Source organism: Egretta garzetta, unplaced genomic scaffold, assembly GCF_000687185.1.
Source record: "Egretta garzetta isolate BGI_Z169 unplaced genomic scaffold, ASM68718v1 scaffold16, whole genome shotgun sequence".
Lineage (NCBI taxonomy): Eukaryota > Metazoa > Chordata > Aves > Pelecaniformes > Ardeidae > Egretta > Egretta garzetta.
In genome coordinates, this window is record NW_009260022.1 from 165613 (window position 1) to 186990 (window position 21378).

Genomic DNA, 21378 nt, shown 5'->3' on the forward strand with positions numbered 1-21378 from the left:
GTAGTTTGTACAATAGGTGGTTCAGAGCCATAAGTCCTTGCTATCTGGGTTACGTGACACAGCTGAGGGTGCAAACCCCCTTCTTTGCCCAAGTTCTTGACTATGGTAGCTTATCAATGTATCAATTTCCAGATATTCAGGAGTAAAGCCTGAATTAAATTCAATATGTGGCTGTGCTGCTGACAGACCACTGTGATATCTTTGCTGGAAGATAGTTGTACATATGTTCTGCCTCCATTTTTTCTTTGTTAAAGAGTCTGTCAGACCATCTAATTAATTTGCTTTGTATTTAGTAGTATTATCTTTTGTTTACAATGGCTTTTCTTCACATCCTCTGCAGGGCTAAGATGTCAGGGTGCTATGGATTTACCATGCATTTTTAATGCTGCCATGCTGTGTTTAACTTTCACTTTTCATTAAGCATCAAAACTGTGAGAATTAAAAGCCTGCTTTTGATGTTCCAGTAAAAACCGACAGTCAAATTTGGCATAAGAGCAGGAAAAACGATTTTTTTTTAAAGTCTTAATTTGACACCAAATACCCAAAATAGAGGGTGGCAAGTAAGTTTAGCATAAATACTCTAAAAGGCAGGTAAAAATATGAATCTTTGTCATTAGTAAATCATCTTTAGAAAGTTTGGTTTGTAAAGGAATTTTAACTTTTTTTTTATTGTGATCAATAGGTTTTTCACTCTAATAGCTGAGAGCTGTGTCTGTAAAATCCTATGACGTGGTGTAAAAAGCCAAAGACAATTGCAGATATACAACACCTTTCTATTGTTAGAGGAATGCTAAAATAATTTCATAAGCCTGTCCCCTTTTATAAAAGATTCTGCAATTCAGAATTTAAGTGTGTGTGGCATGGAAAAGTAGCTGATTTGACAAAAATGTAGTTAGGAAAAGAAGTTTTCATCATGTAAATATTTTAGGGTTTTTGACTGGCTATTTCACTTTTAATAGGCTTCAGAGTACGTGTGTATGTGTATCTAATGAGATCTAACAGTTCTTTTGCGGATTAAAGTCAAAGAGGAAGGAACTAGGGGAGAGGAGCATGGCAGGATAAGTGACTTGTAAATTGTATTTACATGCACCTTGCTGAAGTGTTCTTTATTCAGAATAACATGATCTTGTTTCTGTTTTCTGTTCCATACATATGCCATTTTATAACTGCTGCTTCTCACTTGATATCAGAGCAGCACAATAGTAGTGTAAAAATTGCGTTATACCACACATCATGTCTGATTTTGAGAAATTCTGAAATTCCAAGGAGAGGTTTATCAATATGTCAAAGAGCTTGAAGACAGCAATGGAATATTAAATTGGGGATCTTCAGAGTTAACAGCATGAGCTGCTGGAGCAGTTCATTTTGACGTGTTCTTTTTCAAGACTTTTCCCAGTTATTTCCGTTAGCATGATGTGCTGGTTTGGACTTCTTCATAGTTTTATGGCAGTTATGAGCACACACGGAGGTGTTTAAGACTGTGCTTGGGTGTTTAATTTAGGACAGTATGCTTTTAGTATCCCAGTCAGTCTAAATTATGTGATGGTGTTTGTTACTTTTGTCAGTTTCCTAATCTCTCCTAAACCTCAGTTCAAGCATTTATGCCATAACTCAGAGCTAGCTTATAGTATGTGACACTCTTGTTGTCAATACTACCACGTGGAGAGAGATGGACATTACTTGGAGCCATATGAAAAGGGTAGGGAGGCATTCCTAGGTACGTGACCATGTTCCTTAGTTTTGGGAATAAATCACAATGAATGCCATATATATATATATATGTATACACACACCCCCAAGTTTTCTGGCAGTAATGGATCTGGATCAGGTGGATTGCCAAAGCTTTCCTTGAAAGGAAGGCAAACTCACAGATAATTAATTCTAGCTTACATTAGCTAATGCTCTATTTCTTGTTTTATTTTCTTAAATGTATATATTTTGATCAACTTGTATTATCCACATGTTTTTATATTACTAAAATGTAACCTGTATTTACAAACATTTTCATCTGATATTTATTCTTTCTTTCTCCACATTTCCTTGTACCCATGATAAAATGTGTGATCTGTATGTAGAAAACTGTATCATTCATCTTTGTATTTCTTTATTTTGCTCTTTGTTGTGTCTGTCTCTAACAGGCTCATCTCATCTCTGTATCTTCCTCATCTCCTATCCTTTGGGTTCTGTAAACTCCCTGAAGGTTCAGAGGTAGTATAAATACCTATTCTTGCTTGGGCTTCAGATCATTTCAAATGTACACCCATGTCTTCATCTCAGTTTCTTGACAGCATGCAACTTCTTGCTATAGTGATTAAAAAATACCTCAGGCCTTTGTCAGCAGCTGTGGCACACTTATGAGAAGCTTGTGTGGAATGATGATGTTTTGGGGGGAGGAAATGCAATTTCTTTATAAGTTCATTTTCCTATATCAATGTGTAAAACTGCAAATCGTAGCATTTTAGTTAAAACTGCATGACTTCATGTGAATTATGCTTGAGATTCAGGCTTAGCGTTAGAAAAAACAGGTGAAGTGACTTCTTCCTCATCCTCTTAAGTTATGTATCATTAGCAAGCACCAAATCTGCTTGCAGTTGCACAGGTACAATGGGAGTGACATGATTCTTCACCAATTTAAAATGTTATGCATCAAAAGGCCTAAAGGTGCATATACAATTCAACCTGCAAAGATGGTATCACTGCTCTTGTTCTATTACCATTTTACTATATACTTAGGAAAATTTACTGGTTTTCAGTCCTTGATTTTTGATCTGAACAGCGTGTCCATTTAGATTTGGAAAATTGGTGACTAGTTGCAGTGAAAAGCCTGAAGATTGTTACAGCTGGCTTGCAAATAATTTTTTTTTTTTTCGGAATGGGAAGAAATCTATATGATCTAGAAAAATAAGCAACTTATTTTCTGCTTCAGCTTTTGATGTCTCAGTTGCATCCAGTTTGTTTCCATTAACTGTGATTTGTATCTGAATACATTGTTCTTGGGTTTTGTCATTGGCATTCTAGAGACCTCTTGGATTTTGATTAATAAATATGATACACATAGATAATTGTCTTGATCTTTAAATTTTAGGGTGTAGGAGTATGTTGCATGTGACATTAATTTACTGGGATTATTTTTTTTTTAAATTCAGCAAGACTAAGAGTCTCAAAGTGCTGAGCTCTATCTGCAAATGCAAACTTCTATTAGTGTAACAAAGATGGACCTTATTTTGATTTTTAAGTGGCTTGCTTTGCATGACATATTTTTTGTGTGAACTCTTGCTCTATTGAAAGCTCTGGAAATTTCACATTATCTGAAAAAACCACTCATTTTTTATGTACACCAATTTAAAATATAATGTTAAAAACTATGCTGATACTGGCTTTTCAATACATAGATAAGCCTTAACACCCATTTTAATGTGGTTTTATCTGCTAGGTATTAAGTTTGTTTGTATGTAGGCTGGATATTTCAATGATACCACATTGTGCATTTGTTTGACTGATACTTTAAAAAAATCTGAACATCTCTGATAAATTCTCGAAGAACGCAGCTCTTCAGATGCTTTATGTAGATGGGCTGCAAGATAATTCAAGGCTTTTGAACTCTAGATTTATAAAGATACAAAATACTACATTGCACTTTTAAAAAATAAAATACTGTATTTACCCCGTACAATGTGTAAACAAACATTTTGCTTGAGAGAACTGAAATGGAACTGGCAAGGACAAAGCATGGAAGAGCTGAATAAATGGTAAGGCTGTTGCTGCTCTTGTTCCCTCTTATTAGGGAGTTGATGGTTTATGCCTTCACTATTCTTACCAGCCTAAAAAGCATACTGCCTGCTCAGAGAGGTAACAAACCATCGCAAGTGTTTTTCTCAGAGCAGATGTTTAAAGCTGGGCTAGGGCTTGGTGTTAGTTTGGGTTTTTGGTTTTTCTTTTTTCTTTTGCACATAGTGCTTTGAAGACTTGCGTGTTATAAAGATAAAATTTGGAGACAACTTGGATTTAGTGTGCCTGTGTCCCAGAGACAGTTTGATGCAGTGGTGACTGTTGACATTTTGGTTGGAATCGGAGAAGAAACGCCTTTGTTTGTTTGTTTTAGTCTAGGTATGATGTGACAGTTCCCCTCATCATTCACATAGTTCTGTAATTGATTGTTGCTTCATGGGGCCATCATGGTGCCAATAACCGTGTCCTTCATTCAGAGAAAACAATCAGTTGCTGAAATTAAAAGCATCTTGAGGATAAAACACATATATAGTTGCCAACATGCTTAAGTAAACTGAATGTTTTTAATGACAATGGAAAACCAGTGTAGCATTGTGATGCCAATGTTCACTAGGTTGCCATCGGTATGCTTTTGGTCCTACCCCGTGGTGAATTACTCATGCACTTACAGTATTCACCCCAGACATCTCCTTTCAGTCAGTGTGAAATTTTATGCAAAGTTAAATTAATTTATGAATTTTTGTGGCTTCATAGCTCAGAAGTAGAGGAAGCTACCAAATACAAAAATAACTGTGTAACTTTGCAGTCCTGCCCCTAGGAAGAGGGCCACCATAGCACTGCATCTACCTACTATCTAGCGCAAAATATACGGACACCTAACAAACTAAACATGCATAGGAGCAAAAATCTCTCCAAACCCCAGTGGTTTTTGACTTACTCTTCTGTTGAAGGGCCACATAGACACCAAGTTCCAGATTCGCATTTTATTGACTGTATGGTTTCCCCATGATCATCATGTGAAAAGTGAAATTAATGGTTGTCTCCACCTTGAATCTTTGATTGTTATTCAATACAGTAAAAAACCCCCAAACTTCTCGTTCCAAGATCCAGAAAGCTGTCTTAAGTTGCAGAGCTATTTAAACATCTCTTACTGCCTCAAGGTAAAATTTGTGTTCTTTCAGATTACTCCAGCATATGGGTAAATCAAAGTTTGAGGTCTTCTGTTGGCACAGAAAAAGAACATATGCTATTCTTATAAACTTCATATACTTGCTGGTTGTGGCTTTTATTTCCTACTATGTATATTTTTGCATATTTTTCTCCTAAAACAAAAGTGGACACAATGTTTAAAAGTTAGCGTTTGGACTGTTACGCTAATTGCTTAGAGGCTTTTGACACCTCCAGTTATGATGTTAAAACTTCAGTATTTATAACAAGTGGTCTATGCTTTGATTCACTTTCTTGAAGTTTTGGGTCCAGAAAGAAAATAGTATAAATGTAAATTCCTAATTAGCAACAGAAGGATAATGAACTACTATTTCTGTTGCTTTGCTGTAACATCTTTATAACATGGTATGTATATTAGTATGAGCAATTATTACAAATATTTCCTTTTGTATAGATCCTAGAATATAAAGGAGTACCTAAAAGGAGAAGAAATTAAGAGTTAAGAAGGTCTGATATTACTAAATTTAAAGTTTTCTGGGAGTAAGTTAGGTCAGAATTTTTCCCATAGCATTTTATGGCTTCTCTGTTAGAATTAGTGGAAGGGTTTTTTTGTTATGTGATTAAAATCTCCCAACTAGTATGGAAATCAAATGTATATATTAATTATATTTAATTGTTATAATACTAAAGGATGATTCCTGTAAAAATAATTCTAAGATTAGTAAATAAGCAATACAAAAAAAAATTAACAGTGTGCAGTAGTACATGGGGATATAAAGTGTAAAGGTGATGGTGTAACAATGATGGAACTCTGTTTTTTCTTTAAGCTCTAATAAAACGAGACAGATTGAATGACCGTTTATAAGCATCTTGCATATTTAATAATTTCTGGCTTCTGATTTGCAAAAGTTGTCTCTTGTGACATTTAGGAATTAATAGTCTTAGTGTCAATTCCTTGAAGTTACATTAATATGTTGCTTTCTGAAATCAATCCTTTATCTTTATTCCAATCCTGACTTTTTTTTATCTACTTGGATAGGTTAACATGCTTGTCATGTCTGGTTTTTTGCCACCTTGTTTATTTCCCTGTAGTGCTGAACAAAAGCCCTAATTTCTGTTCTTGTTTTGATCTGTCCTGAATTGGAGAGAAAATGGAAATGCTTACTTTTTCATGATTGATATATTTAATAATAAGATTTGTAGCAATACATTTTAAAACATTCTGTTCCTGTACTTCCTAATCAAAGTGAAATCTCTCTGGCTATGCTATCAGGGTGTAGCACAAGAGTCTAAAAACTGTTTTGTGTCATGGGAGATTTGCCTAATGGAAAATGAGATGTTGATTTTCATGAAAACCAACCTTTTCCTTGCGCAAGTATTTCAACTGGGAATTCACAACCAGACTTAGACAGGGATACTGTAGTGCTCAGCTGTGACAGAAGCTGGATACTTCAGTATTTTGGCAGTGGTGGAGATACTCTTGCAAGTCTCGTGTCCTGTTCAGACTGGATCCTGCGAAGCGCTCTGTTTCCTGGCTGTGGCTGAGGACATGCTTGGACAGCAAGCGTGTGTAACAGCAGTGTGAGAGGACACACCGTGGCTTTTAGAATCGCCCAAACAACGGGCCTAGATTAGGACTTTCTGACTGTCTTCATCTTCAAGTATTGTGAACATATGGTCTTTGTTACTGTGCAAGTTTAGGTTGATTTTCACCAGAACCAATGTTTTCACATCATCATTTCTCAGTCATATGAGAGACTTTATTTGCTATGGAAACAAATATATGCTGGGCACGAGATGCTGACTCTGGGCCAGTTGGACTCTGTAGTTGTTCCTGGGTATGTGTTAGGGCAGTAAGAGATAGTTGGCTCGTGTATTTGGTACTTTTTCCTATACTTTGTTGTGATGTTCAGAGCTGTGCGCGGCTCCTGCCATGCCAGGAGAAAGAGTGAAGGCAAGCAGGGAAGGGCCTGTCACCCTCTGGGGTTTGTGTGCTGCCCTACTGCCAGCCCCACACCCTCAGTGTGTGCGTGGTGGCCTGTGGTGGGTTGACCCTGGCTGTATGCCAGGTGCCCATCAAAGCTGCTCTGTCACTCCCCTCCTCAACTGGATGGGGAGAAAAAGTACAACAAACAGCTTGTGGGTTGAGATAAGGACAGGGAGAGATGATGTACCAAATGCCATCATGGGCAAAATGGACTCTACTTTGGGAAAATAATTTTAATTTATTACTGATCAAATCAGAGTAGGAGAGAAATAAAAGCTGAATCTTAAAACACATTCCCCCAACCCCTCCCTTCTTCCTGGGCTTAACTTTATTCCTGATTTTTTTTCTCTGCCTCCTCCTACTGAGTGGCACAGAGAGACAGGGAATGGGGGTTGCAATCAGTTCATCAGATGTCTCTTCTGCTCCTTCTTCCTCTGGGGGAGAACTCCTCACACTCTTCCCCTGCTCCAGCTGGGGGTGGCCCTCACTGGAGGCAGTCCTCTATGAACTTCTCCATTGTGAGTCCTTCCCACGGGCTACAGTTTTCATGAACTGCTCCAGTGTGGGTCCTTTCCATGGGGTGCAGTCCTTCAGGAACAAACTGCTCCAGCTTGGGTCCCCTGCAGCAAACCTGCTCCAGCTTGGTCTCCTCTCTCCATGGGACCACAGGTCCTGCCAGGGGTCACAGCCTCCCTTTGGGCATCTACCTGCTCTGGCGTGGGGTCCTCCCTGGGCTGCACGTGGAGATCTGCTCCACCGTGGACCTCCACGGGCTGCAGGGGGACAGCTTGCCCCACCATGGGCTGCAGGAGAACCTGTGCTCTGGTGCCTGGAGCACCTCTTGCCCTCCTTATGCACTGACCTTGGTGTCTGCAGAGTTTTTCTCTCACATATTCTCACTCCTCTCTTTGACTTTGCAGTCAAAGTCAAATGTGTAGGCTTTTTTTTTTTTTTTTCCCCTTAAATATGTTATCTCACAGAGGCATTACCAGCATCTGCCTTGGAGCTGGCTGGCACTGGCTCTGTTGGAATGGGGGAAGCTTCTGGCAGCTTCTCACAGAAGCCACCCCTGTAGCCCCCCCACTGCCAAAGTCTTGCCACTCAAACACAATACATGGCCTCTGGCTGTGCATAGGGTCAATGTTGGTGTTATGTAAAAATACGCTTTATGTGACATATACTTGTTAGTTAATCGTACTTTTCTTTTTGAGGATTCATTGGCAAAATTTTGTTGGTCACAAGGCATTTCTGTTTGCTTACACAAGACTGAGGTGTGTTTAAACACTTCTCATCCTGAGATATTTTCAAAACGCCTATAAAATACTTTACTAAATCCTCACTGGAATTTTTTGAAAATGTGTTTGCTGAAACATTTGTTTTTCACATGCCAGCAATCACATTGTTCAATACTGAGTTTTTGTATCATCTTGATTTCCAACACATCTATTTTTTTAGCAGCCCACTTTTATACTGGGTTTTGTAGTTGTTATAATCAGGATATTCTTACATACATGAGTAAATTTGTGAAAATTAGTAATCCTGTTTTATTCAGTGAGGAGTATTCTTGTAGACAGATATTGCCCAAAATTGGCAGCTCCTCAAATTACTTAGAAATACTATATGAATGCAGGACTCTCTTCAAATGTAATATCTTAAAAATCATAAGCTTTAATTAGCATAGAAAGTTTGTCTTCCAGTATTCAGGAGTATCTTTTACATTTTCTAAATTACATTCTCCTATTCCTAACTGCACGTGACAAAAGTTCTGTCTTTTGAGAATGTCTTACTCTAAATTTAAAGTCTTTAATTAAAATGCCATGTTTAGATGCTTCATATACATAAGATGTGAACTGTATGTAGTTCTTTAACAACTATTTCATTAGATGTTGCTTTATTTATGGAAGTAATTGTTAGTATTCTGTAATAACGGTACTTCTTTTAGCAGGTCAGATTGTTTCCCCACAGTCTGCTCCAGCCTGTATTGAAAACAAAAATGATGTGAGCAGAGAAAACAGCACTGTTGACTTTAGCAAGGTAAGTGTTCACTGATGTGAAGAGAGCTTCCTAATTACCAAATAGATCTTTTAAATTCAATAAAATGAATCCATGTGAATCAAGAAAGCGGTGAAGTGCAAATTTGACTTCAGCATTAAAGTTTTATGTGCACTGCAACACAGTTTGTGCATAACAAAAAAGAATTTTCCATTTTCTTGATAAATAACTGGTAACAGGAAATCACAGTTTAGGAACATAGAATTATTGCATGACAATAGCATAGGTGTATACGTGTAGGGGCAATTTTTACAAATTAACAGAAAATTATCTGAGTTGGAAGGTAATTCAGACTTCTTGTAATTCAGATTTACCTCTTGGATTTTTACTTTTTGTGGAAGTAATGCATGAATGCAAAATACGCTTTTTATAACCTGAACTCGTGGATTCCAGATGTCTCAAACAGAATGTGTTTCTGTAAACCTATAACTTAATTCTTCTGGCAAGCCAAGATATTTCAGTACACTTCACAAAAGATGTTAACTGTTCAGTAGTGGAGATTGCAATGACAGTTCAATGTTAGATAGCAAAGAAAAGTAAACAGCTTCTCAGCTTTAATGTAAAGGAGAATCCTAATTTGTTTAAGAAGTCTGTATGTACCTAAAACAAACTGTCACACTAGATGCAGATGACAGACCTGACAGGGATAGATGAATTCAGCTGACACATTAATACAACAAAGGTTGAGTAAGGGAAGAAAGGTGATTTAAACCAAAATTCTGAAGAACAGCGCTTTGAGTCTGTTGAATCTTAATGTTAGTGCAGCTGAGCTAAAAGTAGAGTTATGTGATTGCTCCATCTGGTGCCAGACTTATTTCCTAGCAGCAGTAGCTATTTGCACCATTTGAATTCTTGACTGAAAATGCCAGACTAGGAACGGTACATTGCTGAAATAAAGATGGGAAACAGATCTTTTTGTCAAAGACAATGAGAAGAAAGGAGGCTGGCTGGGGATGTATTATGGACCACGTTTCTACAGAGGGAGCAAGGAGATCTAGAAACAGTGGCAAGTTGTTAAAAATTTAATGCTAATACTTTAAAAATATTTAAAACTAAGGTTATAATGCTTTGAAAAGTCAAGTATGATTTTTGGTTTCCTGATATTTATATTACAACTGTTAACTCAAGCTAGTTGTTTTTGCAAGTGTTCTAAGATCAAGATGTAAAATTTTGTAAAGGATATAAAATATAAATAAAGCTGTCTATTCAAAACTAAGCTGCGCAGAGGTGAAGCTCATAACAACCCAAAGGGAATGACATGACTTTGAGTAGTGCTTTTCTTGCACGTTTCCCCAGTTGCTTTGAGCGTTGTAGGATCAAAATCCCAGTCCACAATCTAGCTGCATGATGTTTGTATTAAACAAGAATGGAGGCTGCATCATTTGATCCTTCACTCACTATTTTTGTAGTGCTGCAGCTTTGCTGATCAAAGGAGCTCTTCCTATCTAAACTGGCCTGAGAAGAGATCAATGTGTCATCTTTCAGCTAGCCTCAGCAGTGTTAGATACCAACAAGGATGTCAGAAATATGAAAGGAACAACTTTTGTTTGCAGGAATGAAATAGCAGTAAAGGATTGTAATCTAAATACCTCTTTTTGACTGCCTTTAAACAGATCCGTTTATCCTTTTGAAGATGCATAAGTAAAGTACAATTTCCCCTTGAAATGTGCTATTGCAATAACTTCCAACAGTTATAATTGGAATTACATGCACAGATTGAGAGGAAAGTAGAGTAGTACACTAATTTTCTCTTGAGTATTGTGATATCTTGCTCTAATTTTGTTCCACATATTAATTTCATTTATCTTCTACAAAAAAAGCACCTTTGACTACCTCACATATTCTCTCCTTGCTTATCTATCTCCCTTGGGCTACTTCTAATATTCCAAATTTTGGAGTTGATTCAAAAAGCTGACTTAATCTGAATACAACGCTGAGACGGTGTTGATTGTATTGCTATCTATGAATAATGTGAGACATGGCACTAAAAGCTGTCTTAAATGTTACTTCAGTAGCACAGAGAGGGAGACATAGTTTCTGATGTTTGTACTTGTAAATGTGTCACTCCTCTGGGGACACCACAAGGACTTTGTGTTCCGGGGGTGATATGGAGGTGATCTGTCACAGCACCACTTTATCCTCTGTCTGAGCAGGATGGGGATGGCATTTTAACACTTGCATCTGGCTGGTCTCTGCTTCTTATGCCAGAGGCTGAGGGGAACCCTAGTTGTCCTGAAATACGAAATGTATAGAGAGACTGCACCTGCGTCCCTTTTCATGGCAATGTTCCTATACTCCACACGGAAACAGTATTTCTGAATCAAACCCCAGTCTCACACTGACAGAGTTTGGTCTTTCAAATACTGCATGAATTAATTGACTTGTTTTTGACTATTGGTTGGCTCCGCTTATAAATAAATAAATAAATCTGATTAATAGATGGCTTTCCTAAGAAGTGATGTTGGCTATTTTCTGTTTGTCTTCATGTCAGTTTATGTTTGGTTCTGGAGGAGGCCCCCACCGCCCTCTTCAGTCCTCCAGTTGCCCTGGAAGGGAATGGCCTCCACATTAGTTATTTAGTTTTATGTTTAATCGGAGTTTACTGGGACTATTTAGTGCCAGGTCATAAATGTAACTCAGGTTAGGGTGCAGATTAAGATGCACATGAGTTCTCTCCAGGTAAAAACTTGGGATAAGAGATGTATAATGGATAGGTTAAATGAAGCAGTTGAAGGTTGTAGCTTCTGCTGTTGCCCCAAATTCACTCCAGGGCCACCTCTACTCATGTTATGTAGCAGAAGCAACACCTGGTGTTCGGGTGTATTTGCCCAGTTTGATGCTTCTCTGCCAGCTACTTTCCTTTTTACTGGGGCTCTTGTTCACTACCTAAAACATTTTGGAATCACAAGCTGATAAATAGTACAGGAAACATACCTGGAAATACTTCTGGTAGACAGGAGAATGAGTATTTTGTTCAGATTTGAATCTTGATCCTGAGCTGTATGTTAGTGAGACCTTAAGGTGACAATTGTAGCATGTTGTATGTGAGACATTAGTTATTAAATGTTAAATCCATTCACAAGATAAAATCAGTACAGAAAGCACATTGCTATGTGCCTGAAAGACTACTTCCTTTCTCTCAATTGTAAATGACCTATGACACCAAAATTAGGTGCAAAGTGAATCTGTTTGGGTTTTGTATTTAACCCTGAAGAGTTATTTTGTGATTTGAGTGGGGAATAGAATGTACCTCACTGATACTTTACCTTGAAAAAGTACTTGGTCTCCAGCCTTCCAGGTTGATTTGATGCTTGTTTAACTTTGTGAGGTGTTTGGTTATCATTCTAGATTAGATTAGGGTATCATTAGATATCTCTCTGTGATCTCAGCAAAATAAGATTCTGTTACACAGGCAACTGTGTTATATCTGAATTCTGATTTAGTGCCAGAGCCATTTGCAAGAAAACAATTTTCTAAATATTACCAAAAACTATGCAAACTAGTACTGACAGATGGCTGTAAGATAGACATTAAAATGGTCCACTTTAACAGTTTATATTGGATTTGGTTGCTGTTGTTGTGTTTAGATTAATAAAAGGAAAGCAAATGACAAAATTCATGCATTTTGAAATGTAGACAATACTGGTGCATAATGAAATCAAACATACATTATATACTCTATTACTCCATATCGATTTTTGTTGGAGAGTAAACTCTAGACTGATACTGGGGAAAATAAATACAAATGAACACATTCCTAGGCAAATACCTTGAGCTTCTATAGCAATATCACAATGAAGCTGTTTCTCTGTCTTTTCCTACTGTCCCTGCAAAAGTCAACATCACTGCCTTAAAACTCCAAAGTTCTTACTCTGCTGTGTTCTTTCAGTTTACCCTTGAGACAATTGTGGTTATAGCTTATTTTCTGTTATTTTCAGCAGAAGGGCAACTGTCTTCCATTCAACCTGAAAACAAAAACACATCTCACTTAGGGTAGTAGAAGGAAAATTATGTGCAGTGGAACCTGTTCTTCTCATTGATATTATAATACAGCAACTATGTATTTATGATTTCCAGAATTGTTAATTATGGAAAAATAAGGTGTCTTTATTTCTTCTGCTGTTATCACTTACTGAGTCTGTCATGAATTATTGATAAAAAGTATTACTAGGACCTTAATACTGTATTCTTAACAAGATTTTGAATGTGATTTGTTGTCTTTATTAAATTAATTCTGCAGTACTTTAACTGTTTCCAAGAAAAATTAGTCAAATAGTGAGAGACTAGTTTGATTTTGAGAAACATTTTTAGTTAAAAAAAATTATTCAACAGGCAAGAACAGTAGAAACTATGTAATTGAAATAACTAAAATTATAGTGCAGTGACCAGAAAGTCTCTGTCAACAAATTGGGATCAAAAAATCTCTGTGAATAGCTTTTAGGTTGTAATTTAGTATACTTTTTCCAGGTTGACCTACACTTCATGAAAAAGATACCACCTGGGGCTGAAGCATCAAACATCTTAGTTGGTGAATTAGAGTTCCTGGACCGTGCGGTTGTTGCTTTTGTTAGGTTGTCTCCTGCAGTGCTGCTTACGGGACTAGCTGAAGTTCCAATTCCAACACGGTACAGTTGGATTTATTTCTCTTTGTGTTTTTCTGATTACCTTGTGGAGACAGGGTGATGTGACCTTCAACATTGTCATTTATTGCGTTACTAATTTGGTTCTTTCTTTAACAAAGACATCTCTTAGAGACTTTCCACTCATCCTTTAAGTGATGTATGGGTATATTCAGAAACATACTGTTTGTGTGTGCAGATAATCATCCTTTGCAGAAGTAGAAATGATGGCTTGTTAGGTTACAACATGCAGTTTATCCTGTATGAACTACTAATACTGCAGATGAAATACTAAGGCAAAATATTTGGCTGCTTAGAATGTTTCATCTGAAACTGAAATTACTTGTGTGATATTGCATAATTATGTCCAGAAGAAAAAAATCCAGAAGGAATTGAGTAAAGGGAAAAAACAAACAATGTGATTTGATTGACTAGGGATAGTCAATGGACGAAGAACATGCTGTAAATATCACACTCTTCTAAAATTGCTCTGTAGATACTTGCATGGTAGTGAATGTGACTTTTAATGAAAAATTTTTGTTAATTTTTTCTAAGTCAAAATTTTATCTGATGAAGTACTTTGAGGAATTTTTAAAAAACATCTAAAATAGACTTTGTAGTCAAAGAGAAAGCATTTAAATAGACCTGCAGATATATTGTTTCCCGCTGAGGTTGATTCAGATAAAAACTCCAAAGCGATTCTCCCATATCTGAGTTCACTGACTCAACTATTATTGCAGTCTCTCTCTTTTTTTCTACTTATGCATATGTTTGTACACTATTCCAGTTGTGACACTCAGGAAGGAGTGTTATGCTATGAAATACAATGCTGAGATTCAGATCCTTGCTCCTAGTCAGATAAACAGTATAAAATTTTCTTCTAAGTTGTAGTTACTTTATAGTTACTTTGGATATGACTTTTTTTTGTCTTTTCTAATTTTTGCATGGGTACAGTGAACATTGAGGGACTGAGCTGGCTTTGAAAAAAACTTCTGAAGCCTTTTGTTGTGACCTCTCCCAACTTCCCACAAAAAAAACACTGAAAGGAAACAACCGATTTCTTGATTTTTGGCCAATAGAAAATTAAATAATTAAAAATGAGGGTAATGAAGAATTTCTGCAAAAAATGTTTATTTAAAAAAAATTTAACAATGTTAGTAAAAAAATTGTCTTCTGTATTTTAGCAAAACTGAGAACTTCAGTTATTTCATTTGAACCTATCTTTTGCATTTTATAGAACCTTACTAGCCCCAAGCCTAGAGTAGAGGCTCTCTAGAGCCTTAATGGGAGTAAGAATGATTTAAAAAATATTTTTATTCGGGGTAATTTAACTTCCCCAATATTGCAATAATACTGTTACCATAAAATAGTTGATTCTGTTGAATTAACAGAATTAAATAAATTAATGTTCATGTGTTCTGTACATAGATTATAATTGCATATATTTATTATGTAAGATAAGGTTTGTTATGTAAGGAGGTTTTGATAGTTTCAGTCAAGTCTGACTGTGAAGCTTATGTTGTATTTTTGGAAGTTGTTTTCACATTTTTTCTAACCAGAGCTTCATGTTTAAATGCATGTGTGAGGATCTTGAAGGAGATTATATATAATGTTTGTCTTAGAGGTTCTTCTAGTTCAATTTTTAAATAAGTATTTCTGTAGTATGTATAGTTATTTTCAACCATGTATCCTTTGCCATTTTTTTATTTATCTTTTATTTGCAGATTTTTGTTTATTCTTCTGGGACCACTGGGTAAAGGGCAGCAATACCATGAGATTGGAAGATCAATTGCAACACTAATGACAGATGAGGTATTTTTATTCATGGCTTGGTTTTAGTCATTTTGTACTGACTGAAGAGGTGTACTAGGGAATCTCCAATGTGGAATCGTCCAGGTGAAATGTGGCTAATCATTCTGATGATGCACAAATGGCATTCTGGTTCATTTCATGATCCTGTAACAGCCCAGATTATGCTGCCCTAAGGAGATAACAAAATGAGAAACAATATTCACATGCAAGGATATCTTCACTGAGAAGATTCCATTTTACACAGTTACTTTCCAGTGGAATCAATTGTGTTTAAACTGTAAAATATCTAGAACATTTAGCACCCATAAAGATGTTTTTCCCTAGCAGCTGGAGCTTCTATGAAACTGATGTACCAGAAACCCTTGTCAGTTGAAGCTGAGGTGGTTTGTTTGGTGGGAACTGCATGAAGCATGTTCTATTTCAGAGAAATGGGGCCATCATGAAAAACGTTATGAGAGTATTCCTTTCCCTATCTCTTTTTTCCTCCCACATACACTTCTCCATTTTTCACAGGTGTTCCATGATGTTGCTTACAAAGCAAAAGACCGCAATGACTTGGTGTCTGGAATTGATGAATTTCTTGATCAGGTTACTGTTCTCCCTCCTGGAGAGTGGGACCCAACTATTCGAATAGAACCACCTAAAAATGTTCCCTCTCAGGTTTGTACACTGTAAAATTCAGACATTATAAACATTGTGATGAATTTTTGCTGGGTAGAATTAAGTCTTATTAATTTAGTATTTAGCAGTCACTATATAGAAGTTTTGCATGCTCCTTTTTATTTTCGTTAATTTGCTTTAACAGAACCCTTGTCTTGCAAGCATACAGTATAGTGATGACATTTCGTGTAGTTCAAGACTAGTTCTCTCCTGAATAAAGACACATAGTTGTATCTGAAGATCTTAAATTCGGCGTAATTGGTCATAAGCATCTTCGATTATTCCGAACAGCCATGGTTTGCTTTTGTTCTAAGCTTATTGCAGGAATCGATCAAAGCAGCCTGGCTTGCTACTCTTTAAAATGTTTTCTGATACAGGATTTTCTGTGATCAATTCTTTAAATTTCTTAGATCACAATTCCTTCTGCTATTTCCTGTTGTAGAACTCTACAGCTTATGAAGAGGTTATGTTGAATGTTACAATAAAATTTACATGTTTAGTCTTTCAACTCTCAAAGCCTGTTTGCTAAAATTATGTTTTGGTTGCTAAGACCCACGAGAAGTATCTTTTTCTTCTGGTAGGAGAAGCGTAAGATCCCAGGAGTGCCAAATGGAACTGCAGCCCATGGGGATGCAGAACAGCCTGGAGGACACTCTGGACCAGAACTGCAACGCACTGGAAAGTTAGTGAAAACACGCAAAATCTTGAGTGTTCTAAGTGATGCACTTCCAAAGAAATCCTAATGATCTGGTTCTCTCTCAAATGACTGGCTTGGCACATGATTTTTTTCAGGCATTTTTCCTGATTTGTGTACCACATAGTTGAAAAGGACAATACAGGCTAACTTGAAGAGAGGGGGAGAGGGCAAGAGGATTTGAGTTTTCACATTGTATTTATTGCAAGCTCCTTTCTTTATTATTTGTAAAGGCCACACCTCTGTTAAACTTGATTAACGTTTCTTACTTTTGTACAGCACAAAAGAAAAGTTGGGAATAGTCTTGTGCCATATGTTATGAAAGCTTACAACTATTTTTTAATTGAAGTTTCTGGGTTGTTCAGCTCTAGCATTTCTTTTTTACCTCAGTAAGCCATGATATGTCCTGTATGATTATCATAGTGGCTGCAATATACACACATCAGAAGGAAGAATTTGCCCCAAGGAATACTTGCATTCTTTTATCTAATATGGTGTGGTGTAAGTGCATCAGCTGTCAGTGGTTGCCTTTGTCCAGTGTAGTTGTGCGATAGACTTTTCTTTCACCTTGCTGCCTCATGATACTGAAATATCATTCCTACCTGCATAAGGCTACAGATTCAGCTGCAGTGTTGGTGTATGCAGTGGGGCAGAGGAGACAATGGCCAGCCTGGCCGTAAGCTGTTCTCTCACTGGTGAACCTGGTAGTTGATGGCTAGTCTAGTGTTTAGGAGATGGTGGCACTTTGTCTTCCTCTTTACCCCAGCAACAGACGATACATCGGGTATCTGTGAGAAAAAGAGCATTGTGAGGCTATTGACTTTAACTGTATGGTATATTGTAAGGGAGCGTCTGTTCCTAAATACTTGATTATATTTAGCATAGTGTAAATGACAAAAGATGACAGTTCTTGTCCTTGAAAAATTGTGGCCTACATTCCATTCTATTGTCAAGTATATGTAGGAATAGGTTCTCAAATAAAGAATGTGAAAGTAAAGAATGTAGATGTGTAGGCAAACAGACACAGTGGTAACTCTCTGATTAAACAAATGCAAAGAATTATTTCACATAATAAATGATAGGATTTTATGCATGGGAGCTAACAACTGTTTAGAAGTTTTGGGTCTGGGTGATTAGATGAAGATTTTATAAAAGAAATATGCAAATTAGTTTATTTTAAAAACACAATTTCCGGATTAAAGTTATTAAGACGGGACTCCCAGGAACTTTTTTCTGGGAGGGATGAATTATAAGAGTATGTATCATCTGATCAAGGAACAATAGCTTCTCTGCAGTATATTTAAAGCCATACCGTGGAAGAAAGTTTAGTATGCCTTTTTCATTAATTTAATCTCTTTGGTTTTTTTTAGATTTTTTGGAGGATTGATTTTAGATATAAAAAGAAAAGCTCCCTTCTTCTGGAGTGACTTCAGGGATGCTCTCAGTCTGCAGTGTCTGGCATCATTTTTGTTTCTCTACTGTGCTTGCATGTCTCCTGTCATCACATTTGGTGGTCTGCTGGGAGAAGCAACTGAAGGTCGTATAGTATGTGTTAAATCTGAACTTTTGAAACAAACTTATATTCCTAGGTTTGTGGTTAGTATTTTCTTACTGTAGCATGAATCATCTTTAAATATGGTGTTTCAATGTTTAGAAGGCTACAGACTAAGACATTGCAAAGAGAACCTGTTTGAAAATTTATGGACATTTCTCTCTGTATCGTATTCAGAGTGCAATAGAGTCGCTGTTTGGAGCCTCCATGACTGGAATTGCCTACTCTCTCTTTGGTGGACAGCCTCTCACTATACTTGGCAGCACAGGACCAGTCTTAGTGTTTGAGAAGATCTTATTCAAATTTTGCAAGTAAGTGAAGATCATGATATGCATCATCTCTTGGGTGTTGTTAGGTAAAAGTAAAGATCCCAAAGTTCCAACATCTATAGAATAAGATCAACAGTTTATTTTGGAGTGCACTGCTTAGGCTTTCAGAGTCTGAGAATTTTGCAGTAACTGAGACAAGTGAATTGGTGGTAATGCAGAAAGGTTGATTTTTTTTTTTTATTTTTGTTTTTTGTTTGTTTTCCAAAAGAACCCCAGAGTGTTTTGAAGGGAGTGCAAACTTCAGGATATTGTTTTGGTTTTTCTTTTTTTACTGTATCATTTTCTACTCTGAAACAATACATTTAAATCTGTGGTTTATCTCATCCTTAATTCATGCAAAAGGTGTTACCTCTCACCCAGGAAGTGAGTGCAGTGGCAATGGTGCCATCTCTCAATAGTCAGTAATATAGACCCTGCCCTTCCTCCACCCAAAGAGAGAAGCGGTGAAGCATCATGCCAGAACAGCATATCACCACATTTATGTTAATGTGCTATACATGACATACCTCTGCCACAGTGTAGGTAAGAATTATGTCTGCATCTTGGCAACCATCATGCTTCTCTGCAATCCTCTCTGCTTTTCTGCCTCATTGCTGTGATGGGGACTTCTGCACCCAGATCTCCTGAACAACATAGAGTAGGAGACCCCACTTCACACCCCAAAAGGTCTTTTATCACCTTCAGGTAGACCTTTCAGTTTTCTGTGATGATGTCACCCAACCTGTTTGGAGCTCTATTATATGCAGTAAGCATACAGGATTTTAATGAAAGTTGTTATTACTCCTCTTGCAGCTTAAGAAGAAATTGGCAGGTGTCGGCTGTTCACAAGGCAGGATATGGGATAAAAAGTGTGTAGACCTTATACACTTGATGTGTGTGACTACTCTCAAAGCTGCTTGCTCACTTTAGTAGAGATAGAGGTCTTTGTGTCCTGTTGATTGGGAGGAGAGGTCAGGTCAAGAGGTGACTTGACAGTATCGTCAGTTCACAATAGGTAAATAATTTCTGAATCAGACTGTCCCCAGAATCGCACATCCTTGGGCAAAGGAAATTTTGGAGCTACCTCTTCTCCATTTACTGTGGCTGGACAAAAGAGAAACTGTGTTTATTTTTTTTCTTTTTTTAGAGAGTATGGGTTGTCGTACCTTTCTCTGAGAGCTAGCATTGGACTGTGGACTGCAATCCTGTGCATCATCCTTGTTGCAACTGATGCAAGCTCCCTAGTCTGCTACATTACCCGGTTTACTGAAGAAGCTTTTGCTTCTCTTATATGCATCATTTTCATTTATGAGGCCTTAGAGAAGCTGTTTCATCTCAGTGAGACATATCCAATCAACATGCATAATGATTTGGATCTACTAACAAAGTACTCGTAAGTAAGATTTCTTAACACTGTTGTTTTTTTTTTCATAGGTTATGTTTTCTCTGTGAGGAATGCAAACCAGTGCACAGCAGGAAAAGTTTGCAGTAGTTGCAAACTTAATGTGGAAGCTATTGAGTTAGGCATGATGCTGGCATATGGAAGTAGTAGTTAGTGGAGGTATCTGTGTACGCTTTTACTTAAGATAAGTAAAAAATATCTTGGAGTTTGGAAAAGCTTACACACACACAACTTGGAAGTCCTAGACTGAAAAATAGGACTTGGAGGGACCTCAGCTTTAGGTCTTTATTCACATTTTTATTTAATGAGGTGTAACTCAATGATCTCTTACTATAATCTTGTACTGATGATTTATAATATTATATTGGGTGTTCAGGCAACATTTTTATAGCATATTTATGGGTTTGATATATTTTTTTCCAAATTGAAATACTGACCTATCTAAAAAGGATATAATTTGGTGTACCTCCTTTATTTTAACCTCTCTGTCAGTTAAGGTTCAAGCTCCAAGATCTGAAGTGGATTTGGAATTGTTAGGTGCTTCTCAGTGGTGATTGATTTTGTCATAATCAATTTGTCCTTAATAACAAGATTTTTAATATGACTCCATTTAAGCACCTTTACTTTACTGTGGAGTTTGACAGGCAGTATTCTACTTGGGGAATTAAAAAAGTGAGTGGCTTTAATTAATATTGTTTCACTTAGAAGTAAAAACTCAGACTTGTTTCTGTGATCTGAGAACAAAAATGTTCTTCTAGTAAAGGACAAGATCCTAGTCTGTCCTGAGGCCAATTAAGCCTGGTTACCTCAGCAACTAAAATGCCATTAAAAATGCCAAAAAAAGATCCCCCTCCAGAAATGGCTTTATAATTTCACTGAACCCATTTGAACCGTCTGCATGAGCAGGGTGGGGCCCAAAAGAAACAATGCTTGAACAGTGCCACATCTTCTGTTCACTGGAAAAACAAGAGTGTCTCATCCAAATGTCTCATTTGCATTTTAAGCTGGGAAAAACAAAACACAGCAACAGAGAAAATATTTGAGCTTTGTATATGTTATCACTAGAAAAATAGTTAGCAAATCCTGAATCTGAATGCACATTATATACCTTAGTACGCAGAACAAGTTAAATTATAAAAATGATAGTTCTGCTGTGACATACTCTCTCATCATGCTGAAAAAAAAATTATTTCTCTCTAATAGTTTAATCAGTGGACAAAGGAATATTAATTTGAAGAGAAAGCAATAAACATCAAGAATAGACCATGCATGCAGTTGAGGATATATGCTGGTCTTATTTAACTTCACTTCACTTCTGTGAAGTCAGTATTTTACTGTAAAGAGCCTCATATAGCACAGTGTTTATGGATTTTTTTTTTCCTTTACCACTTCAAAG

The 21378-nt window shown here is 36.9% G+C and overlaps 1 protein-coding gene across 2 annotated transcripts in view; it reads left to right on the forward strand.

Annotated features, from left to right (window-relative positions):
• SLC4A10 (solute carrier family 4 member 10) overlaps window positions 1–21378 on the forward strand; it is a 124209-nt gene that overhangs the window by 71543 nt on the left and 31288 nt on the right. Inside the window, exons 7-14 of one of the 2 annotated variants that reach the window (XM_035896211.1) lie at window positions 8826–8917; window positions 13403–13560; window positions 15279–15366; window positions 15880–16026; window positions 16608–16708; window positions 18091–18265; window positions 18450–18583; window positions 19728–19973. In XM_035896211.1, the coding sequence (XP_035752104.1) occupies window positions 8826–8917; window positions 13403–13560; window positions 15279–15366; window positions 15880–16026; window positions 16608–16708; window positions 18091–18265; window positions 18450–18583; window positions 19728–19973 (1141 nt within the window). The remainder of the gene's footprint in view (window positions 1–8825; window positions 8918–13402; window positions 13561–15278; window positions 15367–15879; window positions 16027–16607; window positions 16709–18090; window positions 18266–18449; window positions 18584–19727; window positions 19974–21378) is intronic. The other variant, XM_009640735.2, reaches the window with a different exon arrangement.